The 24,914-nt window shown below is 42.3% G+C and overlaps 1 protein-coding gene across 1 annotated transcript; it reads left to right on the top strand.

The window, feature by feature from the left end:
- The first annotated feature begins 951 nt into the window (after positions 1-951).
- On the top strand, positions 952-24,594 carry LOC123995803 (myoD family inhibitor domain-containing protein-like). Its single transcript, XM_046299482.1, has 5 exons — positions 952-1,337; positions 1,607-1,769; positions 3,624-3,752; positions 19,324-19,602; positions 24,273-24,594. The coding sequence occupies exons 2-5, from the start codon at positions 1,676-1,678 to the stop codon at positions 24,521-24,523; spliced, it is 753 nt and encodes a 250-aa protein (XP_046155438.1). The 5' UTR covers positions 952-1,337; positions 1,607-1,675; the 3' UTR covers positions 24,524-24,594.
- Positions 24,595-24,914: the final 320 nt, after the last annotated feature.

Below are 24,914 nucleotides of genomic sequence, written 5' to 3'. Positions count from 1 at the left end.
CTCTGTACCATCACTCATTCATATATCCTTATGTACATATTCCTTATCCCCTTACACTGTGTATAAGACTGTAGTTTTGGAATTGTTAGTTAGATTACTTGTTGGTTATCACTGCATTGTCGGAACTAGAAGCACAAGCATTTCGCTACACTCGCATTAACATCTGCTAACCATGTGTATGTGACAAATAAAATTTGATTTGATTTGATTTGATTTGTTCTTGCCATAATATGGACTTGGTCTTTTACCAAATAGGGCTATCTTCTGTATAACATTCCACTATTTAACTTTTACACCTGTCAATTGAAATGCATTTCAGGTGACTACATCATGAAGCTGGTTGAGAGAATGGCAAGTGTGCAAAGCTGTCATCAGGGCAAAGGATGGCTACTTTGAAGAATCTCAAATAGAAAATATATTTTGATTTGTTTAACACTTTTTTGGTTACTACATGATTCCATATGTGTTATTTTATAGTTATATTCACTGTTATTGTACAACGTAGAAAATAGTAAAAATAAAATAAACACCCTGGAATGAGTAGGTGTCTCCAAACTTTTGACTGGTACTGTATATATATCTACCAATAGGTGCCATTCTGTACAGGGCATTGGACAATTGTCCTGGTTGAATCTGTATTGGAATTGCACTGCTTGATTGAGGGACTTTACAGATTATTGTATGTGCGGGTTACAGAGATGAGGTCGTAATTCAAAAATCATCTTAAACACTATTATTGAACACAGTGCGAGTCCATGCAACGTATTATGTTGTAAACGTACTCTTCAATACGTTTTAAACTTCAGTAGTGATCAGTTTAATAGTTAGATTTTAAAAAACGATTTGAGTCGTGTGATGACTTGGGAGGACGATCTGCATCATTCTTGGACAAGGTGCATCGATGCATATCAATATAATGATAGGTGACAAGCAGACAATAATCTTCAGAGCAAATAAGCAGCAGCTATACCTTGAGGACACTTTGTTTAGGATACGGTCAAGTGGCAATAGTTTGTTTACACGTCAAAGTTGACTTTTCCGACACTTCTCTCTACTGTAATTTCTGCAGCTGGCCGAGCGTGTGCGAGTGGCTTTCAGAATCCGGATATGATGAAAATGTTTTAGACCAAACTTTTATCAAGCGAACCAGCAGAACGTCGACGACAATTAGGAGTAATATTACAACTCGTCCCGCGCGATAATCGGAATCAAGCGAATCATTGGAAACGTATGGATAACTTTGGAGATATTTGAATTTACAACTAGTGCGGCGTTTCACTATGGAGGAGGGATGGGAATGATTCAAACTTGAGGCAGGGAGTTGTCATGTTTGTAAGGTACTTATCAACAAACTTATTATGCATGTGTTTACAGTGCAGGCCTATAATAAATAACCATATATGTAGAAATGTAAACTACTTAGTTGCAGGTTTCCTTGCCGTTTGTATAGTTTCTGTAAGGCGGTAAAGGGAGAAAATTCCATTAACTTTTAACGACATATATTGTGGGTTGACGTCACTCATACTCTGCTCTCTTTGAGAGAGAACCAGCATTGTCGTTCACTTGAGTGGTAGTTTGTTACTCACGTCTACATTCAAATCCCCAGGGTTAAGGGCTAAGGAGGAAAAGGAGAACCTTCGTTATCTGTCGTGTATCTCTCCAAGAGGACTGTCTCATGTCCACGGATACCGTCTTACCTCCGGAAGGGCCTCCTGGGCCAGGGGAGAACCTTCAACAGGAGACAAGTCCTCTTCTCCCAAACTCTCACGGTATGACAATATACTGCTTATAAGAGCTGACAACACGACTCTTATGAAATTGTTGTTTACTGGTTTGGTGACGGTGTTGTACTTGTGCTCTATATCGCTTTCACTTTCAATGAACACTGGTGTCAATTTACCATTGCTGGGATATTCCATCAATAATAACTTGGTCGAGATTAGTCATCATTGAAGTCATGATCTTGCATGTTAAAATCCACCAGTTCACTCAGAACAATAATATAACAACCAACATGAACCCATTAACGCTAAATTATATTCCTGCCGTTTTACCAGACATCAGTATCTATTCACCAGCATTAGGCATGTTAATGTTTTCATTATTTCGCAATAAAGATTGAAGGAACGCCTTGGCGACTATTAGCAGGAACCACAGCCAATTATAGTTTTTAATTAACTTTCTAGTTGCCGTAAGATTATCACATGTAAAATAAGCTTGGCCCTGTTTTAAAAAAAATAAAAAAAATCTTCTTTCAAACAGCCAGTGAACCGTTACCCCATCTTATTTATACCAAGCATCATTACAGCACTGTCAAAAATAGCAAAGTAGGACAGAGTAAGCAATCACAGGGACGGGTAGCCAATGGATTTTCGCTGGACCTTCTAAGCCTTTCTCAGTTAAGACTGGATTTCCCCTCTCTCAGGAGGCTGTAGATGTTCTGAGAATAGGCTAATTTATTTCTAACTGTAGTCACTAAATACAGCGATGCATCACACACTGCTACTGTAAGTGTGCATCGATCTGAGAGGGAGGGAGTCACACCAAGACTAAAGACTTGCCATCTATCAGCCCCTGCCTCTGGCTAAGATTGGGCCATATCTATCTAGAGCCACTGTTGCTCGTTCGTCTATCTGCCATTGCTTACCAAACAGAGCGGCAGCATTACAGGCCTGCAACAAATACATCATCCGTCTAAGGAAAATAACATTTGCCATGTTGCGCTGAGCCATTCGTCACCTTCTTTTCCAGAACCAAACAACATGAAAGGACTATGGATACAACCAAAACATAACCCCCCTCCCCCAAAAAAACAACAAAAAAAAAACATACAGGAATTGTCTGAAGCAAACGGAATTTGTTTTTTCAACTATGTCATAAAGACTCCCTGACAAAGGTCATGCAGCCGAAACGCGTGGGAATTTTAAAACTTTGTTTCCGTTGAACATGCCATACAAATAAAGGCATTTTAATTGCATGAAGAGTGCCTTGGTCCTCTTTTTTTAATGTCATAAAGACATTGTAGATGTTTTTGATGTTGTAGCCAATTAGCTAAACATAACAGGAATGGAGATGGCATTTTTGCATTGATCATTTAATGTACAGTATTTGATGAGGGATCACATAGTACTAATAACGTCACTCAGAGAGATGGATCTGACCTTTTTGAATAGTTATCGGAGCAGGTTTTTGCCTACATACTTTTTTTCAATGTAGATGAAGGCTGTCTTTATGGTTATAACAACCTTGGCAGGTAGTGCACACCCGAGAGTAGAGAAAATGAGATCCAGAAATCTGGCTTTGGCTTTTACCTGAAACCGCCTTGCTCCCGACTCTGTTGTGTAACCTTACGACAAAGGACAATGTTTTCTCTGGCAAAAAATAAGGCAGCCCTGACTTGGCTTGTCCTTCTGTCCCTGATAGTAGTATTACGTCCACCGAAGTTGACCTTCTCATCACCGTTTACATCTGTTTCTGAGTAGAATTACATGGTGCAACTTTATTGTGACCAGTTGAGTTGTTCAGTGGGAGTGCATGCAAACAATCTCTCTGTCTCTCTCTCCCACCTTCTTCTTCTGCTAAACAGTTGTTCATTTTCTTATGTTCTGTGGCTTTGATCCTAGATGCTTGTGACCGTAACGAACCATCTGAAACTACAAACCCATCCGGAACATCGTGTCCCAGAGGCACGTCCACCGAAGTACAAAGTCACGTGACGGAGGGAAACACGGCCTATTGTGACCCTGTTCGAAGTAAGTGTTACGATGAGGGGCACTTCGGGGAAATCCTGCTCTTACGTGTTTGCTCAGATCCTCATCTGTTACTTTACTGGGATCCACACAAAACACAATACCTAACAATTGTATTGTACGCATTGACAGAAATAATGACATTGCGACAGAAACACTCTAAACATGTATAGCCTTGTGTAGTAGCCAAGCCCAGCTATCATACCTGAGTAATATTTTTGTCATGAACATGTTCTGTCAGGACCTTCGGACTTGTCATAAGCTGGCATCATCAATCAACACTTGTTGTCACTAGGCCCTGTGACAGAGTGACATATGCCCGTTGACATGGTCCCTCTGAAAAGTTACCCTCCCAGTTTCAGAGAGAAATGGCAAGATGGTTTTGAAGTCCAATACAATGGTCTTGTGGGATTAAATAACAATCACATGGGATGAAGTAGCATGCGTGTTCTCTCATTCTGCTATAATGACCAATAGTTGGCATGGTTGCTCTTCTAACCCTTCGGCTTTCTGTAGTGTGAGTGAGGAAATCCTGTTGTGGTTTGACTTTGACTGTCTAGGCCCACTTGTTTCAGCTTTCAGTGCACTTGAATCTTTTTAGAAGGCAAGCATAGCGTTTTACATGGAGTGTTTGCACTGCAGCCATGTTAGAGTGAAGCGGATAACATCAAACTCAAATCAAATTTATTTATATAGCCCTTCGTACATCAGCTGATATCTCAGTGCTGTACAGAAACCCAGCCTAAAACCCCAAACAGCAAGCAATGCAGGTGTAGAAGCACGGTGGCTAGGAAAAACTCCCTAGAAAGGCCAAAACCTAGGAATAAACCTAGAGAGGAACCAGGCTATGTGGGGTGGCCAGTCCTCTTCTGGCTGTGCCGGGTGGAGATTATAACAGAACCTGGCCAAGATGTTTATAAATGACCAGCATGGTCAAATAATAATAATCACAAGCAGAACAGTCGAAGCTGGAGCAGCAGCACGGCGAGGTGGAGTCATCATGCCAGGTAGTCCTGAGGCATGGTCCTAGGGCTCAGGTCCTCTGAGAGAGAAAGAGAGAATTAGAGAGAGCATACTTAAATTCACACAGGACACCGGATAGGACAGGACAAGTACTCCAGATATAACAAACTGACCCTAGCCCCCCGAGACACAAACTACTGCAGCATAAATACTGGAGGCAGAGACAGGAGACAATGTGGCGCCATCCGATGATACCCACTTACAGGGCCAAACAGGAAGGATATAACCCCACCCACTTTGCCAAAGCACAGCCCCCACACCACTAGAGGGATATCTTCAACCACCAACTTACCATCCTGAGACAAGGCCGAGTATAGACCACAAAGATCTCCACCACGGCACAACCCAAGGGGGTTCTTTATTTGTGAGATTTAAAAAAATCTCCCTTACTAGTGCTGACGTTGCTGATAGCTACTTTGAGGAGAAATATACTGTGATATGTGGTTGTCCCACCTAGCTATCTTAAGATGAAGGCACGAACTGTAAGTCGCTCTGGAGAGGGAGCGTCTGCTAGATCCCAAACTCTCCGGTGGGGGCCCCCTAGGTGCACGTTTTGGTTTATGCCGTAGCACTACACATCTGATTCAAATAATCACAGCTTGATGGTGAGTTGGTTATTTGAATCAGCTATGTAGTGCTAGGGAAAAACCAAAATGTGCACCCGGGGGGGGGGGGGGGGGGGGGAGGTCCCCCAGGACTGAGTTTGGGAAACCGTGTGCTAAGTGACTCAAATGTAAATATGCTACACTCCTGAAACATCCAGTTACTAGCGAAAGAAGGGGCCATAGCAACAAAGGAATCTGTGGTTATTTTAGCAGTCAGGGTGAGACACACTTGGTTGTTTCTTAACCCTTTACACTCATACCGGTATACAAGTTGAAAATAATAAGCGTCTAAATTGGAACGTTGTGGCTGTACAGTGACATGCTATACATGACGTCAGAGCTCTGGCTCTGTGCTTCACAGCGCTGTATGGGTTTTGACTGGCAGGCATTCTGAGGTTGAGCACCGCACGCGACAAGAGTTAAAGACTGTTCTTTGCATTCTAAAAGTGCATTGAAATTGCTTAGGAGCTTTGCACACTTTGGCGATGTGTGTGGCCACTTGGAGACACTCAACCAAACTCCTGTCATTTTTTTTTGGGGGGGGGGGGTCTTATGATGCACCTACCTCACATTTCCCAGGAATAGTCTTATCATGTTACTGAATGTCTCCGGAGAATTTTCAGATTTCGTTATCAACAAATGCGGCAAAATGTACAGTAAATGTGAACTGCAGATAAAATCAACAAGTGTTATGGTTTGGATTCAGTCTTGTCAGGTGAACTGTTGTGTCCTCACCTTTTTTCTAGTGTAATAATTGTCCCATTATCGCCCAACTGCTATCATGGTTATGCATATGCTTTTCATATTTCTTCTGTAAAACATTTCAATTCCCAACGAGTGTAAAGGGTTAATAAGCAATGTAAACACTTCCTCATGCGTCGTTGTGCCCTTTTGTTCAGCAGAAATAATAGGGGAAACAAATACATCGATTGGAAAGTTCTCACCGTTTTTGAATGGAAAGTGAATGTCAACCTATTTCCAACTCTGAGTTCGAACGGAACAGGTTTTTTCTATTATCAAAGTTCTTTCCAGAATGTTCTGCCAGTTCATTACCAACCAAATCTCTTGTCTTGAGGTGTCACTATTAACCCACTCACAATGCCTCTTACTGCTCGTCATTTAACCTGCCAAGTTTGCCAAAGCAATATTTTACACTTAAATCGCACTGTCTTTTGCAAAAGAGGCTAAAGCAATCTCATTACCTCAAGATTGACTGTTTGAAACAAACTCGATAATCCACATTCCAGGTCAGTACAAGCAGTAGAATCAGAAAAAGCAGCAACTCGAACTCCTCTCAAACCCTGTTGTGTTTGCCTCTCCATAAGGAGAGTGTGTTGTCAGGCAACACTAATAGCAACAACAACCTGATTGCTTCCATCCATGTAGCTGTAAGAGGATTGTTTACATTCTGATGCAGCAGCTCTTTGTTTCTAGGCTGTTAAACGTTTCCAGGGCGCCTTTTCGCTCTCACGCTAATTGACTTGCCATTGGTTTGTTTACCGGCGCAGCTTCGAATGGGGATTTTGAAGCAAGAACTTGTCAAACTAAGGTCTCTACTGTAGCTAGCAGGTGTAAGTAGGTGTTCTGATGGTCATGGAATTTTGGATGATGGGAATTGGCCACCCAAATGACCACGGTCACCGTAATAACGGAATGGCAAAAAAAAAAAGTTTAAAAAAAAAACGTTGAGGTAAATTTTCTCCTCTTCCTTCCTGACAAAAATACATTCCAATGCATAATTTTAATGGACTTTCTACATTGCCATTACAATTATTGCATCACAATACCAGGCAGCCATTGCGAGTGTATGTGAGTCAAATTGCCACACTAATGTAGGCCTTCCTGTCTTCAGGCAGCTGTTTGTTCCACACCCAAATTAAAAAAAAATATATATATATTTTTAAAGGGCTATGACTGTTATTTTATTTTCATATAGTTCTTCATCCGTAACTTTCGGTTACAAGGTTATTGTGCCAGCCCTAAGTGTAGGCTATGTAGTGTACTCCATGGTGTTCTGCATTACTTGCATGTGAAATGCATCACTTTCATCTACAAAATAAAGAAGTCTGTGCCAACAGTTTTAATGTAGCAATTGTAGTCACCCCACAGGAACATGTGTTAGTCACTTCAAATAATGATTTTTTTAAAACAACAACCTGTGTATAGAGGTCCTGCTTGACTCTAATGAAGCCCTCGCTTACTGAAACAGGAAATCATCTTACCGACCACATAGTGCCACTTTACTGCTTTTCCTTTCCTCCCGCTGTCCGACTTCCAACTTGTTGGGTGACCTAGGCTACATGGGATCTGTCTGGGGCTGTTGTTTTTTTATTAGCCTGAAACAAGCGCCAGCTTCTCTGTTTTGATATCTGAACATGTTGTCTATTTCTGTTTTAAAGGGTAACTTCAGCCCCAATTTCAGCCTTTGTCCAACCCCCCCCCCCCCACCCCAAATTATGCATTCAGGTGAGACGTTGTGGGTGGGGAGATGCTCATAAATATTAATTTTGCTGGTGGGTAAACTTTGTTTTTCCTGATCCTAACACTTTCTCACTAAAGCATACTTACCAGAAGTCCATTGGCACTCTGATAATACAATTCTGTGCATTGCGAGTATATTAGGCTCTGGACAGTTGACGCACAGTGGTAAGGCGCTGAGTTCTTTATGTATTGCCACCTGTGGTGTAAGTTCGAGTCCCCAATGGGGCACAAAAATAATTGATATGTGGACTCACATTTATTCCGTTCTTGCTTTGGGAAGAAAAGTGCAATCAGCACCTTCAAAATGAAAATCAGGGAATCAATTCAATCCAACCCGCATTGCAATGACAATGGTGGTCATCTGTCTTTTGATGATGGATGTAGCAATGAATATAAACTTATAATCCTCATAGCCTAAACTACCGTTCAAAAGTTTGGAGTCATTTAGAAATGTCCTTGTTTTTGAATGAAAGGCAAAAAAAAAATTGTTGTCCATTTTAAAATGACATCAAATTGATCAGAAATAGTGTAGACATTGCTAATGTTGTCATAGTGTAGACATTGCTAATGTTTTAAATGACTAATGTATCTGGCAATGGCTAATTTATATATATTATTTATATAATAATAATATATTTATGGAGTATCTACATAGGTGTACGTACGGAGGCCCATTATCAACAACCATCACTCCTGTGTTCCATTGGCACGTTGTGTTAGCTAATCCAAGTTTATCATTTTAAAAGGCTAATTGATCATTAGAAAACATTTTGCAATTATGTTAGGACAGCTGAAAACTGTTGTCCTGATTTTAAAGAAGCAATAAAACCATCAGCATTTTTGGGTTCGATTCAATTAAAAATCAGCCGTTTCCAGCTACTATAGTCATTTACAACATTAACATTGTCCACACTGTATTTCTGATCAATTTGATGTTTTTTAAATGGACAAAAAGTTGTGTTTCTTTCAAAAACAAGGACATTTCTAAGTGACCCCAAACTTTTGAACTGTAGTGCACATGTTTGTTTTTTCTTCATAAAAGCACATAGGTGTGTGAAACGGTAAGCAAAAATGTTGAATTTGATCATATGTGGAGACGTGCCTTACTGCCTTATGAATTTCGTGTAACGTCAGTGGTCAAGGAAGCATTTAGCTAAATGTATCGGCACACTCCACATACCAAGACCATTGCCAAATAAGGCGCGCTGTCACCTGCTTTTATAGTAAGCATTGAGGTGGTACCACCCAGCACATCTAGAAGGGAGTGGATTTCATACTGAACCCCACCTTTGAGATAACATAGAGGAACCTTCTCAAGCTCGAGTAGAGTTGATCCGCTAGGGGTAAAAAGAGCTAGATTTACTACTAAAAGACCAACATATCACTTGCAACAAACTGTTAAAATGAAGACCAGAATTGAAGTGTTTCACTACAACTTAGCCTAAAACAACTGGTTTCAGATTTAAATTAAGTTACTCTTAACAGTTAACTTGAGCTAAATAACGCAAGTTTATTTCTGACCTTAATTATGCAAAGCGTGAAGGGCATGTATGTTCAGGTCACTGTTTTTTTGTTAGAGCCCTCCACCTATAAGGCCCCAGTATGTGGCAGCTAGCAGGGTCTTGTGAGGCTCGGCCCCTAGGGGAATACACTCAGGTGATATCTCCTCCAGACTGGGCTTTGGCTCTGCAGGCCCGGGCCTTAAATAAATTGCCATGACCTAACGCCAGTTTTAGGTGTTTAATTGCCACATTATTCACTGTGATTGTCAAATAGTTGAAGTGCTCTCGCCGTGGATAAAGAAGAACCCTGGCTGCTCAAATGATTCTTCTTTTTTTTTCTCCTTTTTTTTTTTTATCTTGAGGGAAATTCTGAAGTGAAGTCGTGAGGTCAAATAACATGGCTGTCGCCTTGAAAAGAAAGACATTAGTGTGGCCTTTTGTGTGAATCCCTGATTGTGCTTTTACTCTGGAAGCTTCAAGGTTATTACCCGGGTGTAGAAATGACCTTTTAGGTAGTTCATATTTGACACTTCCAATGGTAGATGTGTTAATGAATTGTTGCAGAAGAGCTTGCTTATTGATGCCTCAATATAGCATCTATGAAATTAACGCAGAATAGTGAGATATCCAGGAATCGTCATTGTTTTGAATAGTGTTGTGTAAAGACGAGTTAGACCCACATACAAAATGTAGCACCCGAGTAAACAGGGTAAGATCCTGTGAATTTCAGAAACGTTCCTATATCATCAATATTCAAAAAAATGTTTCTCATCAATTTTGTTGTGCTATTCTTTCTGCCAAAAAGAACAGCATGGTTGTTGTTATCCATGAGCTAAATCTTTCTTGTAATCCAGTAGACCCCCAGTCTCTACTGAACAAAATGTGTCTAAAGCAAGAGTGCATTGAAAACAGAGGCATCATTTTCAAGTGATTACTTACCCGTGGGTCATGGAATCAAAAACAGTATAAATAGGGTGAAAAGGTAGAACAGGGGTTGATTAAAATGGCCATTGTAATTATTTCCTCATTGTCTTGCTGGAGATGGATTTCATATGGGACATTTTAAGCATTCAAATGAGCATTTCCAGAAGTGTCGAAGCATTTTCATTGCGGATGTTTTAAACAAAACAAAAAAGAGATTTGAAAATAATAAAGTGAAATGATTAGATACAGTGTCTTCGGAAGGTATTCAGACACCTTGACTTCCACATTTTGTTAGGTTACAGCCTTGTTCTAAAATTGATTAAATAGTTTTTCCCTCTTATCAATCTATATAAAATACCCCATTAATGACAGCAAAAACAAGTTTTTAGAAATTGTTGCTAATTTATTAAAACATCACATTTACATACGTATTCAGAACCTTTACTCAGTACTTTGACACACTTTGGCAGCGATTACAGCCTTGAGTCTTCTTTGGTATGACGCTACAAGCTTGGCACACCTGTATTTGGGGGAGTTTCTCCCATTATCTGCAGATCCTCTCCAGCTCTGTCAGTTTGGATGGGGAGTGTTTCTGCACAGCTATTTTCTGTTGTCTCCAGAGATCTTCGAACGGGTTCAAGTCCGGGCTCTGACTGGGCCACTCAAGGACATTCAGAAACTCCGGTGTTGTCTTGGCTGTGTGGTTAGGGTTGTTGTCGTGTTGGAAGGTGAACATCTTGAGGTCCTGAGTGCTCAGGAGCAGGTTTTCATCAAGGATCTCTCTGTACTTTGCTCCGTTCATCTTTGCCTCGATCCTGACTAGTCTCCCAGTCTTTACCGCTGACAAAACATCCACCCAGCATGATGCTGCCACCACCATGCTTCCCCATAGGGATTGGGCCAGGTTTCCTTCAGATGTGACGTTTGGCATTCAGGCCAAAGAGTTCAATCTTGGTTTCATCAGTCCAGAGAATCTTGTTTCTCATGGTCTGAGAGTATTTAGGTGCCTTTTGGCAAACTCCAAGCCGTTGTCATGTGTCTTACTGAGGAGTGGCTTCCATTTGGCCACTCTACCATAAAGGTCTGATTGGTGGAGTGCTGCAGATATGGTTGTTCTACTGGAAGGTTCTCCAATCGCCACAGAGGAACTGTGGAGCTCTGTCAGAGTGACCATCGGGTTCTTAGTTACCTCCCTGACCAAGGCACTTCTCCCCTGATTTCTCAGTTTGGCCAGGCTGTCAGCTCTAGGAAGAGTCTTGGTGATTCCAAACTTCTTCCATTTAAGAATGATGGAGGCCACTGTGTTCTTGGGGACCTTCAATGCTGCAGACTTTTTTTCGTACCCTTCCCCAGATCTGTGCCTTGACACAATCCTGTCTCTGAGTTTTACGGACAATTCCTTCGACCTCATGGCTTTGTTTTTGCTCTGATGTGCATTGTCAACTGTGTTATATAGGCAGGTGTGTGCCTTTCCAAATCATGTCCAATCAATTGAATTCACCACAGGTGAACTCCAAACAAGTTGTAGACACTTAAATGTAAACAAGATGCACCGAAGCTCATTTTCGAGTCTGAATAGCAAAGGGTCTGAATACTTATGTAAATAAGGTATTTCAGTTTTTTATTGGTAAAACATTTGCAAAAATTCCTCCCAATTTGTTTTCCCTATGGCATTATGGGCTATTGTGTGTAGAATGCTGAGGATTTTTATTTAATCCATTTTAGAATAAGGCTGTTTTTTCTAACCATGTGAAAAAAGTCAAGGGGTTTGAATACTTTCTGAAGGCACTGTATTCACACCCATCTGTGTACTGAAATCTTATACACAAGTATTTCTAATGTGTGGATATCTTATCACCGCCATAATGCAAATAAACAAGGTTATTGGCTATGGAGAATGAAATATTGTTTTGCCGTGTTGGAGGGAAGATTTGAATACTCAAACACATTCAAATTGTCAGTTTTGTAATCGGAGTAAAACACACAGGCCTAGATCTCATTCCCTAGTTTACCTATCTTCTTGGAGCAGTCAGAGCAGGTGTGCACAGAGCTCCGCTATATCAACTCTACTGCAAAGGCTCTGCTGCATTCCCTGAACAGTAATGCCCTGGTGCAGCTCCACTCTGTTGGTTCCCGAACCAACTCCACAATACAGCACAGAGAGAGTGCCTTGGAGAAGAGAGAAGAAAAGCTCACACACACACACACACACACACACACACACACACACACACACACACACACACACACACACACACACACACACACACACACACACACACACACACACACACACACACACACACACACACACACACACAGGGTCCCACTTCAAATGAGAGCAGTGCAGGGGGGATTACTTGGCTTCTAACAGGGTTTTGGCTCCAACATTAAGGTTAAAACCCTTTTCTATTACAGAGATCTCTAGTGATGTTGGCCCCACGATGTTTGCAGGTTCACCACCTCTCTGGTAGGTCATTCTGCCAGGGCTCTGATCACTGGACTGTGACTGGGGACCCGGCTGGGCTGGCTCCATTCAGACACTGTGCAGACGCCGCTCCCTGGCTAGAGCTGAAATCAATACGGCCGTCTCCGTTAAAAACCCACTCAGAGGCAGACTAGCACCTCTGTCCCCTAGTCTGATCACACAGCTTAAGGCCCTGATTGGCACCTCTGAAGACAAAGACCATTGACCCACACCTGTCCCATTAGCTGTGGTTAATGCTCAGATTGATACTGAGCAAATAAAGGAACCATGTCTATAGATATTTTTTATAGACTGACTGCCCCATACAGACCCTATACTAGCTGGCCGTTATGGACAGCTCAGTTTTGCCTAGTTCCTTTTGTAGTTTTTTGTTGCTGTGTGTTGATTTGGAATGCATCTTTCCTCCTCTCAGGTGCTGTTAGTACAGTAATGCCCTCCCTCCAGATGCATTGTGACCCTTTTTGAATTTCAAACAAGTCTGTTTCCTGTGGAATTTGTAGCGAAACTTCAGCATAGAGATTTAGAAAGTTGTGGAATCTGTGAGTCATCAATGTAACTGAAGCTGAAAATAATCTCCTCACTCCACTTCGCTGCTGCTTAATTTTGGTTTTGAGTCGTCAGAGAGGGTGGAGCACTCTGCGAGTATGGAGCCTGGCAGCTCCCCTAGGCCTGCTCTGAGTCACGTCATAATTGATCTTTCTAGAAAATGTGGTAGATGCCTGTGTAAAGCATAAATCTGTGCTATATGTGAATTGTCTTAAACTTGTGAAGACATGTTTACATTTGATTTTACTACGTTCCTCTCTTTGTTCTCAGATGGAAACAGATTGGGGAAAAATGTTGATTTTATAAAGCTTAAGACAGTCACAGCACAGGTCTTTTAATTTATTTTTTATCTTGGATGAAAAGGAGGGAGAAAAGTGTCATTTTCAGGCTGTGGTGGATGTCTTTGATCTGTTCTGTTATGCTACATTTGCACCACTCAAATTAGCAGCACACCAAATTCCACACAACACAAGAGGGGGAACGAGAAGAACTTCAACGCCTGTGAGCTTTTGGCGTTTGCACAAAGTGAATGATTTTACCTCTCAATGTGATTCATTTAAGAGAAAACGGCATCTCATTGGGTGATTTTAATGATTTGGATAGCAGTCAGACATATTCATCTCGCCAAATGTTCCGTTTTGAAATCGAAGGGTAATTGATGATAGCCTCCACCTCCCCCAAGAGCGCCTGAAAGGTTCAGGTCGTCGAATCAAGCTCTTGTCTTTCAAGTTGCCTTCTCCACTGTAAAATGTAACTAAGCAGAACAAGGTCCGAGAGGGTTATTTCCCCCCCCTCCCTCAATCAGCGGCGAAATGACCAAATTTGAAATGAGTAAATCCCAGACGCCCTGCTTTCCTTGTCATTGTTATCAAGAGGTTGAGAGAGAGGCAGTCTAAAATAGGGAAGAGACTGCAAACAAGGCAAAGCGAGGATGGCTCAGAATATTAAAACACTCAAGTGTCCGATCACTAAAGCGGGTTACATTTGAAAGTGTGCCACGGTGAAAACCAGCTGAGTAGTAGTAACTTTCCTCATTCAAAATGGCAAGAAAATAAGACATTACTGTAGATATGGATGTTTCTCCAGGAATTAGATGCTATCTTATAAAATACCATCAGAATGGAGGGTAGGGGGGGCTAATGAAGTTAAAACACTTCTGTCACGTCCTGCTGATAGAGTATCCTATCAGAGAAGGTCATTTAGTTCCCTCAACGGGCACAGATGGCCGATGGTCACTAGGCTAAGATGAATAGAGCTGTGTGTGATCAGTTGGACGGTTACTTTTCTTTAGTAATAGGAGTGATCTGACATTACCACGACAACCACCACAGAGTCATCCTGAGATTGTCACATTTTTTTATTCTGTTGAAGCATGATATTTTCCTGTTACGCTGCATGTGTTGAATGCCTTCTTGCTATACAATTATTTTTTTTAGGTGAATGCTAGTGTCCATTAATTAGTTCGACTAGGCTTGTTGGACTAGTTTATCCAGGCTATTCTAAGCTACAGCACCCTAACACTCATCGTCATTTTCACACTAGATTTGAATCAATTTGAATGCAATTAAAATGCTTTTTTTTTTTTTTTTTTCACGCCTGATGCTCACATGTGCAATGATCACAGCCTGGGTTGTGTTGAGTTGGGGGAGTTGAAAGGACAACTCACGATGACTCTGACATTGCATGTCGCTTCCAACAACCTGTCCTCTGACACAATAAAGAAAGTCCTTGTCACAGAGTCGGAAGGTCAAACTGTAAATGAGCTTTGATATGCCGAAGGATTTTTTTAAAAATCGGAGCCTTTGTAATAACATTTATGGTGCTATTTATTTCCCCCTCCTTCTCCACATATAATTCCCCTGGTTTTGCGTCTATAACTATGGGAATGGGAGACGTATAATTTCTAATGAGGAAATCTATCCCTTTTTGGATTGAGCAACCCAGCCAGCCAGACATTACAGGGGTGTTTGTTAGGAGGGGAAACGCCACCCCAGGCTGTTTAGGGGACGAGGAGACCGCTGCTAGGTCATGGGCACATTCACAAATTAGCATTTCGATCAACCAGGTATAAGGTCGGAACATGTGTAGGAAACATGTTTATAATATGTACATATGTAATGAGTACAAAGATAAACAAACAAGTTACTTGAAGAATTACCATTTTAAGTGCCTTTCAGGGTTTTTGAAAGAGATTCTCCTGTTGGATTAGTTTACATCTTGTTTGTCATATTTGTCGTCGTCACCCCCCTTCCCCCTGTGAGTATTCCACAGTGCATTTGACAAGCTGTATCTGGCTAGCTGTTAGGAGATGGGGCTGGATGGATCTGTTTAGCCTGCTGACGTGTGACATTTGAATAACTAACTGTATGTTCCTTATGATAGGCATCCTAATAGGTCTCTGCAAACAGAACTCTCTCTCCCGTTTAATATTAAAAAGGATTGAGCCATAGAAGCACAGCGTTCTATGTTTTTCAATCCAGCTCCTGCCTTACCTATGACTTACAGTGTAGTAATGTGCAAATGAGAATTCCAAGCTGCCCTGTTTTGACCTCTTAGTCGTATAATTGTTTATACAGCACATTTGAGTTGATGTTCATATTCCTGTGTCTTCCTGGTGGGTCAGTGTTATACTCGTGTCTTTTGGGTGCAATTTTGAATTCTTCCTGTAGGACCTATTTTCTGGCACACAAAACAAAACGTAGGTGTTTATACACAGTTTTACATACAGAGCGATACCGCACACAGACCGTAGCGCGCTCTAGGCGCACCGTTGCTGCTGTCCCCATGGCGTGGGGGTACTACTTGCTGAACACTTGGTGACAAATGGCAATTATATTTGTGTGTTCTTCATGAATCCATCAAACACTGGCCTTTTAATAAAATAAAAAATGCTCCCGAGATATTTGAGCCTGTCAGATATAAGGGACCAAATTGGGATGCTGCTTAGACAGTCAAGAACCACTCACCCCCAGTTCCCTCTGATATGTTTGACAGCCTGTGTAGAGGAATACTCCATGTATTATTCAACTACAGATGTACACTCTCAACAGTTGTTGTGTTAGAAATCGGGTGGTTAGAAGTCCAATTTTGAAGTGTGCTTTTTTTTCTTCCTCTCCTAAACATGTTTTTTTAATGCGCTCTGTCAGGTTGTGTACGTCCACCAGCTCCGAACAAGTTTTTGTGGTAAACCACTCAACTGTTCAATTTTAATCGCTTATGATTATTTAAACTTCTGGGGGGATTTTTTAATATATATATTTTTTTATGGGGGACATGTTTCCTTGTCTGGGTAGGAATATTGACTTTGTAGTGCATTTATATTACATAGGCATTTATATTGTATACCTGATCTATAGAGTATACAGTTGTTATCCAAGTTGATGTTTGACTGTTACTGTCTATTGCTGCTAGTTCTATTTCTCTCTTATGACCAGAAGGAGTTCTACAGTATATTCTATGTTCTACAAGCTGGCTTGGTTCAGTGTGGTTACGTGGTTCATCATGCCGTCATCTTTGGCAGGATCATCATTAACGTGATCAATGATTCTGAATGTTACCCTGTTCATTCATCTTCGTCTCCCATTGCCTTCTCTGGGTAAAAATAAAAATGTCTGCCAGAGACTCTGGGAACCTGTCCCTGGAAATGTGTCTTCCTAGGCTCGCACTTGAACCACTTTCTAGGCTTTCTAGTGTGTCGGAAACCCAAACCGCTGCTTTTTTATCTGGTGGTTTCCTAATAACTATTTATACTTCGTAAATTGAAAGCTTGACTTTCTCCAAAGGGAAAGGTAATTATGCTGGCTGTGGCAGGGAATAGACAGACTGTGTGTTGGTCGTTTGTGGATGCCTCCATGACCTCTGTATGAGAAAAGAGACTGCTTTATTTACACAAGCTGCTATGGGTAATTTATTTCATAGGCAAATGTTGTCTTTTAGGCCAAAGTGTGGTGTCACATAGACCTGCCTACATACTGTGTTTGTACCCACCCAGTAGGCTATTTCAGTAAAGGGTATTGAGTTTATTATATATCTCTTTTTACATTTACCCCCTTTTCTCCCCAATTGTTTGTTATCCAATTGGTAGTTAGTCTTGTTTCATTGCCGCAACTCCTCTACGGACTCCGGAGAGGCGAAGGTCGAGAGCCAATGCGCCGCACTGCTTCTTGACACACTGCTCGCTGAACCCGGAAGCCAGCCGCACCAATGTGTCGGCGGAAAGACAACCGAGGTCAGCTTGCAGGCACCCGGCCCGCCACAAGGAGTTGCCAGAGCATGGCGAGACAAGGAAATCCCAGCCAGCCGAACCCTCCCCTAAGCCGGACAACGACGGGCCAATTGTGCGTCGCCTCATGGGTCTCCCGGTCACGGCCTGCTGTGACACAGCCTGGGACCGAACCCGAGGCTGTAGTGACGCGATCGCAGGGCCTTAGACCGCTGCGCCACTTGGGTGGCAAGCTTAAGATAACTTTTGTACTCGTTTATATTATGGTGTGTTTGTTGCCGATTCTGAATTCCACTGTTACAATATGTGCCTTACCACAGAATAGATTGTTGATGTTCACTATAGAAGAACAAAATTGATATCACACAAGTTACATGTGGATATGGTGAAAGAAAACAACAAGCAATTGTTGAATCTCCTTTTTAGCCACCGTAGTTTACTAACAATGTCACGTAAAAAGCTGTCAAATCCATCAACCTGGGTTTAAACCAGAGCATAACGAATTCTCCTTTGTGCTAATTCAATTTGCATTGAAACCTGGTCCCAAAAGTCTTATTTGTTTATAGAGGCAGCATGCGGACCACTGTACGAGGAGACAAAGCAGTGTCTCTCTTTAATTGCATTGTTTTGCATCTACATTCTCGTCAGAGAAGTCTCCCCCCCGGGTGCTGAGTGTTGTAAAAAAAAAAAAGAAGTTTGGCTAGAGCTCAATTTTCTTTTCTCTTGTTAACAATTTGTACTAGTTGGTGAGCAGAAAGGAACGAAAGAATGGCCATTTTCAGATCGCTGTTTGGTGCATCCACTTGGACTTGGAGAAGTTCAGGTACAGTAGTAGCACTCTGCAAATCAACACTACATCGTGTGGCTGTCGCCAACAAAGTTCCCCTGTGAGTGTTGTATTGCTGTATGGGCTGCCTCTTGTACAGCACTCGCACCCTAAAAATGCAGAGGTTGTGAAAAAGAAAGGGGGGAGAAACCCTAAAGAGCTGAATAATTCAACGGAGATCAATAAGTCACCGTGCTGCTACTTGTCTCTCCTTTGTGATGCAGATGGGACGTAAAAAGAGGAGCTAGCTAGCTCCCTGTAGAGCTGGAGGTGCAGGAGTCTCTTCCCCTGGAAATGTCACCGCTCCCTTTATTTTATCAGATGGCCCGACGTTCATTTGTTCGGGGGTTGACTCTTCATGGCTGGCTGCTACCTGTCACACGTGGAGCGACTGTGAGAGTGTGAAGAGCCAGAGCTTTGAGAATGGGGAAGGGAAATCACTACTCTACTGTAGCAGAGGCAGGAATGCATGATCAGTCTCTCTCTCTCTCTCTCCGTCTTAACTCACCTGGGTGCTTCTCCAAGAAAACGCTTGTTCAATCACTGTTCACCTACAGGGATACTGTACTGTGTGATCATTTGGCTGTGGTGAAGGTTGCATCCTCTTCTGTGCTCTTTTATTTGTTAAGGCTCCACGATGACAGTACAAGAAAAGGATAGTTGTTGAAGGTTTAGCCTCGGGATTCCCATATCTGTTCTGATGGTATGAAAAGATCAAAACGAGAAATCTTGAGGGTGACAAAAAAAAGTAACCTTAAGTGACTTATGTGGTACTTGTCATGAGCACATAACAAAGACACGCAAAGTACCTTGAACCTTCTAAACATTCTTCTCTATATAACCTGAGTAGAGAATAAATGCCATGTTCTCTGTCAAACATGCTGAAAGCACAGTAAGTCCTCACTAACTGAAAAGAGAGGAGTGTGACATTAAAAAAAAAAAACTTTTCCCATCCAGCTCAACCTCAGCCGCTGCCCCAGCCAACCACCTCTGCGCAGGGAGAAGAAGAAACTGCTTCTGCCAGCACTCAAAATGACCACCAATCCTCCACCGGCCTGAGTAACGGCAATGGAATTCGCCGGCAATGTACCTGTGGGGTGGAGCAGCACCCATCGCCCGGCGTCTCCCAGAAGATGCAGAGCCAGCTTCGTTCCAGCCTGTCGGTCAACAGCGACAGCAGCAGACAGAGTAAGGGAAGCTCCACCGGATCTCACAAGCCTGGGACGTTACCAGAGGGTGAGTTATAAGTACTGGGCGCCGACTGTACACACACATACTCTGTCTTATATAGAACACACTCTCTCACTAGGAGGTAAGTACTGTGCTCCAACTTAAGGTCATTAGAGTCACTCACACACTAATAATCACACAATGAACACACACATCCTTCATCTGCTTGGCTTGACTTCCCCCTAGCACTTCATCAACACCTTTAGGGCAGGTCTTCCACCATTTAAAATGCTATTTGTGGAGGGGACAGAATAGACAGTCAAAAATGGACAGATTCTGTCGGTTGTCTTATTTTAATGATGAAAGTACACTTTCATTTGGTCAAGGCCTGCTTCCTATGGCTTTATTTTACTCAACAACAACCGAAAGGATGGATTTTAGAATTCAGGAGGAACCATCATTTTCTCTGGTGTTGTGCGGAGGTGAGTGTAATGAAGGTGATTGGTGTTCTGAATGACTAATGGTCAGTAAGGTGTGACCCGCTAATGAGGCTGAGCCGCCCAGGTTGCCTGCGAAGTGTCATCCGTCCTTTCATACCTTCCTCCCTCTGCATGGGCTCATGTCTGTCCTCCAGTCTCCAGCCCCACTGTGGCTCCTCATTAACAGTGGCTCTGTCTGTCTGGGAGTCACACACACACACATCCTCTTTTTTTATCTTGTAACAGCTGTCTGCTATCTGTTATCTGCTATCCATTATCTAACCTGCCTGCTGCTCCCTGCTTATCATCGCCTCGTCTCGGACTCCTCTCACTTTGTCTTTTACTTTGTCTTATAGAGGAAGAGGGAGTAAAAATAAGATTGGATGATAGGAAGTGTGATACAGTGAGTTCCAAAATTATTGGGACAGTGACATTTTTAAAATGTTAGCTCTGTACTCCAGCACTTTGGATTTGAAATGACACAATGTCTGAGGTTAAAGTGCACACTACCAGCTTTAATTTTTGTGTATTTTCGTTCATATCGGGTGAACCGTTTAGAAATTACAGCACTTCTTGTACATAGTCCCCACATTTTAGTAGACTGAAGGTATTGGGACAAAATTCACTTATGTGTGTGCAAGTAGTCAAAAGTGTATTATTTGGTCCTATATTCATAGCTCAGAATGATTACATCAAGCTTGGGACTCTTACAGACTTGTTGGATGCATTTGCTGTTTGTTTTGGTTGTGTTTTCAGATGATTTTGTGCCCAAGAGAAATGAATGGTACATAATGTGTTGTCCTTCTGGAGTCACTTTGATTGCAAATAAGAGTAGAATATGTTACTAAACACACCTTCATTCATGTGGATGCTACCATGATTATGGGTAGTCCTGAATGACACCCTCAAATGAAAGCTTAACAGTCTGCACTTTAACCTCATAGTCATTGTATAATTTCAAATCCAAAGTGCTGGAGTACAGAGCCAAAACAAAGTACTTTTGGAGCTCACTGTGTGTTTTTTATAAGGATTGGGGAATTTGAGATTGTCTTCACCAAGGTTACGCTATTTGAAATATGCAGCAGATTGGCGGTAGGGCTAAGACTAACAGGTGATAGAGTTCCCTATAAATATAAGGTATGATACAAGTTAAATATTCTCCAATGATGTATTCCACCAGTGTCATGTTTTCTTCCACGTCTTAATTGGCAAAACTCAAATAGCAGCAACAGTTCAATAAGTCTGTCTCATTACAGCTTTTGTGTTGCTTATTTTCCCGACTTGTGTTTTCTAAAGTCAATATGTTCACACTCAAGTCTTTATTTCCCGGAGGAAAACAGCAAGCTGTTGTGTTTTAATGTTTACATGGATTACCATAATCTGTTTGCCTGTGAAATGAGCTACCAAACAGCTCCTCTGGAAGAGGACCTAGCTCAGGGGATTCTACAACAGAGCATTCTTGGCACATGATCTCTAGCACTGAAATAAAGCTGTGATAAGTTCCTACTGACTGAAGAGTTGTTTACCACTCGTCTTTTAGTCAGGCTGGGGGTCGGTTGGGGCCTTTTTTTGTGTTTAAATTAAAAAAAAAAATTTAAAAATGATTTGAGCTCCTTAAGTCCCATTCAGTACTTTTTAAGAGCTTTGTTGTGACTAATTTGGAATGCTTTCTTTGCTCTGTAGTCTGCATGCTCTGTCGTCACACCTTGGTTTGTCTGTATATTCCCCAAAGCCACAAGTTTGACCCTCACTCATGCGTTATGGACTTGCACTGTAAAGGCTACTGCATGGGGTGGGCCTCTCCTCTCAATCGCTCTCCCTCACCCTCCCTCTCTCCCTCCCTGTGCTTTTGGCAGGCAGCTAGGCAGTATCCTGGCCCTCCATCCAACAGTCTCTCTTCATTTTGAATGTTTTCGTTTTGGCTCGATGGTGTGCACCCATTCCAGCTTGTTTTATGTCATGCTGCTCCTCTTTTTGATGTGAGCCTTTGGAGTTTTTTTCTTTCTCCAGATGTCTCAAACAATTTCCTCTGATGCGCTCGCCGCTGTTTTTGGCCCTCCAGAATCTGGGCATCTTCGCCGCGGCCTGACATTAAACATGAACGATCTCTCGCTGAGGCGGTGTCAATTTCCGCCGTATTTTTCTTTGTGGTAGGAGAGATGTCTGGCGTTCTTGTGTACATGACCCAGCCCCCTTCTGTAAGGTTTTTCACTAATCGCTGCTGTTGAATCATACATCCAAGTGAATAGCTAACTAAGATGCCCTAACTGCTTGACGCTATGGCCAGTATTTAGATCATTTTGTATCAGAACCGTGTACTGTTCTGGTACTAGCTTAATTATTGCCAGGCGTCTTTCAAGGTTTGAGAGGCTTTGAGGTTTCATCATTTGACATTGGCAAAGTTCTGCTCATTCCACTTTCTCCAGTAGTACACAGGCGCTTTCAGTTCTAGAATACGGCGCACAATATGTATAGGCACAGTATCATGAATTCATGATTTTTCAGTAACTTAATGCCATCGTTTCAAATGCTGACAAATGAAGCGTTTCTTCGAAAGTGTCTCCGTGGTAGTTTGCCTATGATTTAGCTGCTTTCAAACATCTTTGGGAACACAATTGTATCGTTCCATGTTGGCATTCTATCTGGTTTGTATCTGATACAGCGCCACTGGTCAAGCTTTGCCTGTGTGAGGGAACAGGGGGAAAAAAACAACTTTGATTGCTCAAACATGAGCATTCCTCAGCCCGTCCCATCCTCTCCTCTTTTCCTTCTCCTTCATTCTCTTCCTCAAACCCAGTCAGAAAGGAGCCCTGTCTTTCTGACAGGTTGAGGAGGGTCTGATGAAAGTTCTGAAAGTGCACTCTGTTTGTACTGGCATTTTTCTGCATCCATATCCATATCCATATCTTGCAGCTCCAAAGCTCTGCTGGGCTGGCTCTGCTGGGAGAGCCTTCTCAGCTCCTCTGCTGGGCTGGCTCTGCTGGGAGAGCCTTCTCAGCTCCTTGCATGGTACAGAAAACAGCCCGGCAGAGGAGATCTGTGACGTAGGACACAGGACTTAGTACAAAGCTGTTTATTCATTTCAGCTAACATTGTTTAAAATGCTTGCATGTGCTTTGATTTTTTTTAAAATCTACATGTTCTTTGCTTATCGTTTTGTCTAAATCTGTTGTCCGTAAAAAAAAAAATGTTTTTACTGTGTTCCACCTGATTTTCATGTAACGGCCATTAGTGCATGACATCACTTACATTTTGAACAAAAACCGGGGTAATAAATTCCATGAAATAAAACGACAGCTGTCTCATTGGTGAAGCAGAGAGGGCTTTCCATCCGTTCATTGGAAGAGGACAGTGATTTGGCGTCGTGCTCCCCAGCCACGTAAAAGGTCGAAGAAGAGGTTGAATGTTAATCAGTGATGAGGAAAACTGCAGCATTGGCACAACAATTTGCCAGGGAGAAGAGTTCGGACTTTGCTAATCAGCTTTACGTAATCATGTCTGCATTTGCATGATAATGCCCCAATTATTTAGAAAGCTGCTAATCAAAACTCAAAAGTGGAATTCAGTCCGTTTTGGAATTTTCCCTGATTCCATTTGGCCCCCCTTCCTCCTCCCTGCTTAGTCTGCACCTTCTACTCAGTTTACACTCTCTCTTATGCACCTGAATGCACACACACACACACACACACACACACACACACACACACACACACACACACACACACACACACACACACACACACACACACACACACACACACACACACACACACACACACACACACACACACACACACACACACACACACACAGGTTCACGCCCACACAAGACATCCATAGAGACAATATTCTACTATTGACTATTCTACTGTTGTTCCATTTCAATCTGTGGTTTTGTCTGTTTTGCAAATTATTTTGTCAGTTAATAGTGATAGTCTGTTATCTTGCCCTATTTTACTGTTAGGACATTATCATACTGTATGTGTCTGAGTAATTGGCCAGTCTGATTTGTGACTGTATAACTGCCTGAGCCCTGCTCAAGGCTTCTGATTACGAAGGACCCAGGGATTAACTCGCTCTGTTTCAGACAGGGGTTTTAATCAGATTTTTCCCACTGGCTTTTAATAGGCTTTAGTTCTTGTTTTCTGTTTGTTTTCTTTGTATTTGATCATGTTTTGTGTTTTTTTTTCATGCATCCTTCATCCTTTTTCATCATCCTCCACCCGTCTCTATGGACATGGTGTGTGTTGGACCCAGACTGCTGTGTCCACTGCATCCTGGCCTGTCTGTTCTGTGAGTTCCTGACCCTGTGCAACATGGTGGTGGCCCAGGCTAGCTGTGGCACCTGCACGTCGGAGGTCTGCTGCTGCTGCTGCGCTGAGGACATGGGAGACGACTGCAACTGCCCCTGCGACGACATGGACTGTGGCATCATGGACGCCTGCTGCGAGTCCTCCGACTGCCTGGAGATCTGCATGGAGTGCTGCGGCATCTGCTTCCCCACATAGGAAGGGCCATGATGGGATTGGGAATGATGGCCGTATTGCTACTGTAACCTGTACTTTACACTCCAGCAGAGGGAGGGAGAGGGGGAAAGTGTGTGTGGGTTAATGGGGGGGGGTGAGTTAGCATATGTGCGTGTGTACAAGTGCGTGCCTTCGATATAAGCCTACACAGAGAGATCTGTTAATCTACACTGGGCCTCTCTGCCAACATGGCCAAGCAGGGGCCAAAAATAGTTTAGAAATGCTTTTGTTACATACCACAAGTATAAACATGTTTTAATTAACCAAAGTGTGTTTACTGTTGACAAATATGTTAATCAGCTCTTTAAACAGTATTACTTTAGATGCCTTATTGGATAGGAAGATCTCTTATCATTTCAGGAATCCTATCCGA

The sequence above is a fragment of the Oncorhynchus gorbuscha genome, linkage group LG14 (genome assembly GCF_021184085.1).
Source record: "Oncorhynchus gorbuscha isolate QuinsamMale2020 ecotype Even-year linkage group LG14, OgorEven_v1.0, whole genome shotgun sequence".
NCBI classification, from domain to species: Eukaryota; Metazoa; Chordata; class Actinopteri; order Salmoniformes; family Salmonidae; genus Oncorhynchus; species Oncorhynchus gorbuscha.
Note: the sequence above shows the minus strand (reverse complement) of the source record. Positions and strands in the feature narration are given on the sequence as shown.

Bases quoted from the DNA above. Each gene is read 5' to 3' on its own strand.
- LOC123995803 (XM_046299482.1), top strand. From the start codon at position 1,676: ATGTCCACGGATACCGTCTTACCTCCGGAAGGGCCTCCTGGGCCAGGG. The intron at 1,770-3,623 runs GTATGACAATAT...CTTTGATCCTAG, and splicing joins TCTTCTCCCAAACTCTCACG to ATGCTTGTGACCGTAACGAA. The intron at 3,753-19,323 runs GTAAGTGTTACG...TTTCCCATCCAG, and splicing joins CTATTGTGACCCTGTTCGAA to CTCAACCTCAGCCGCTGCCC.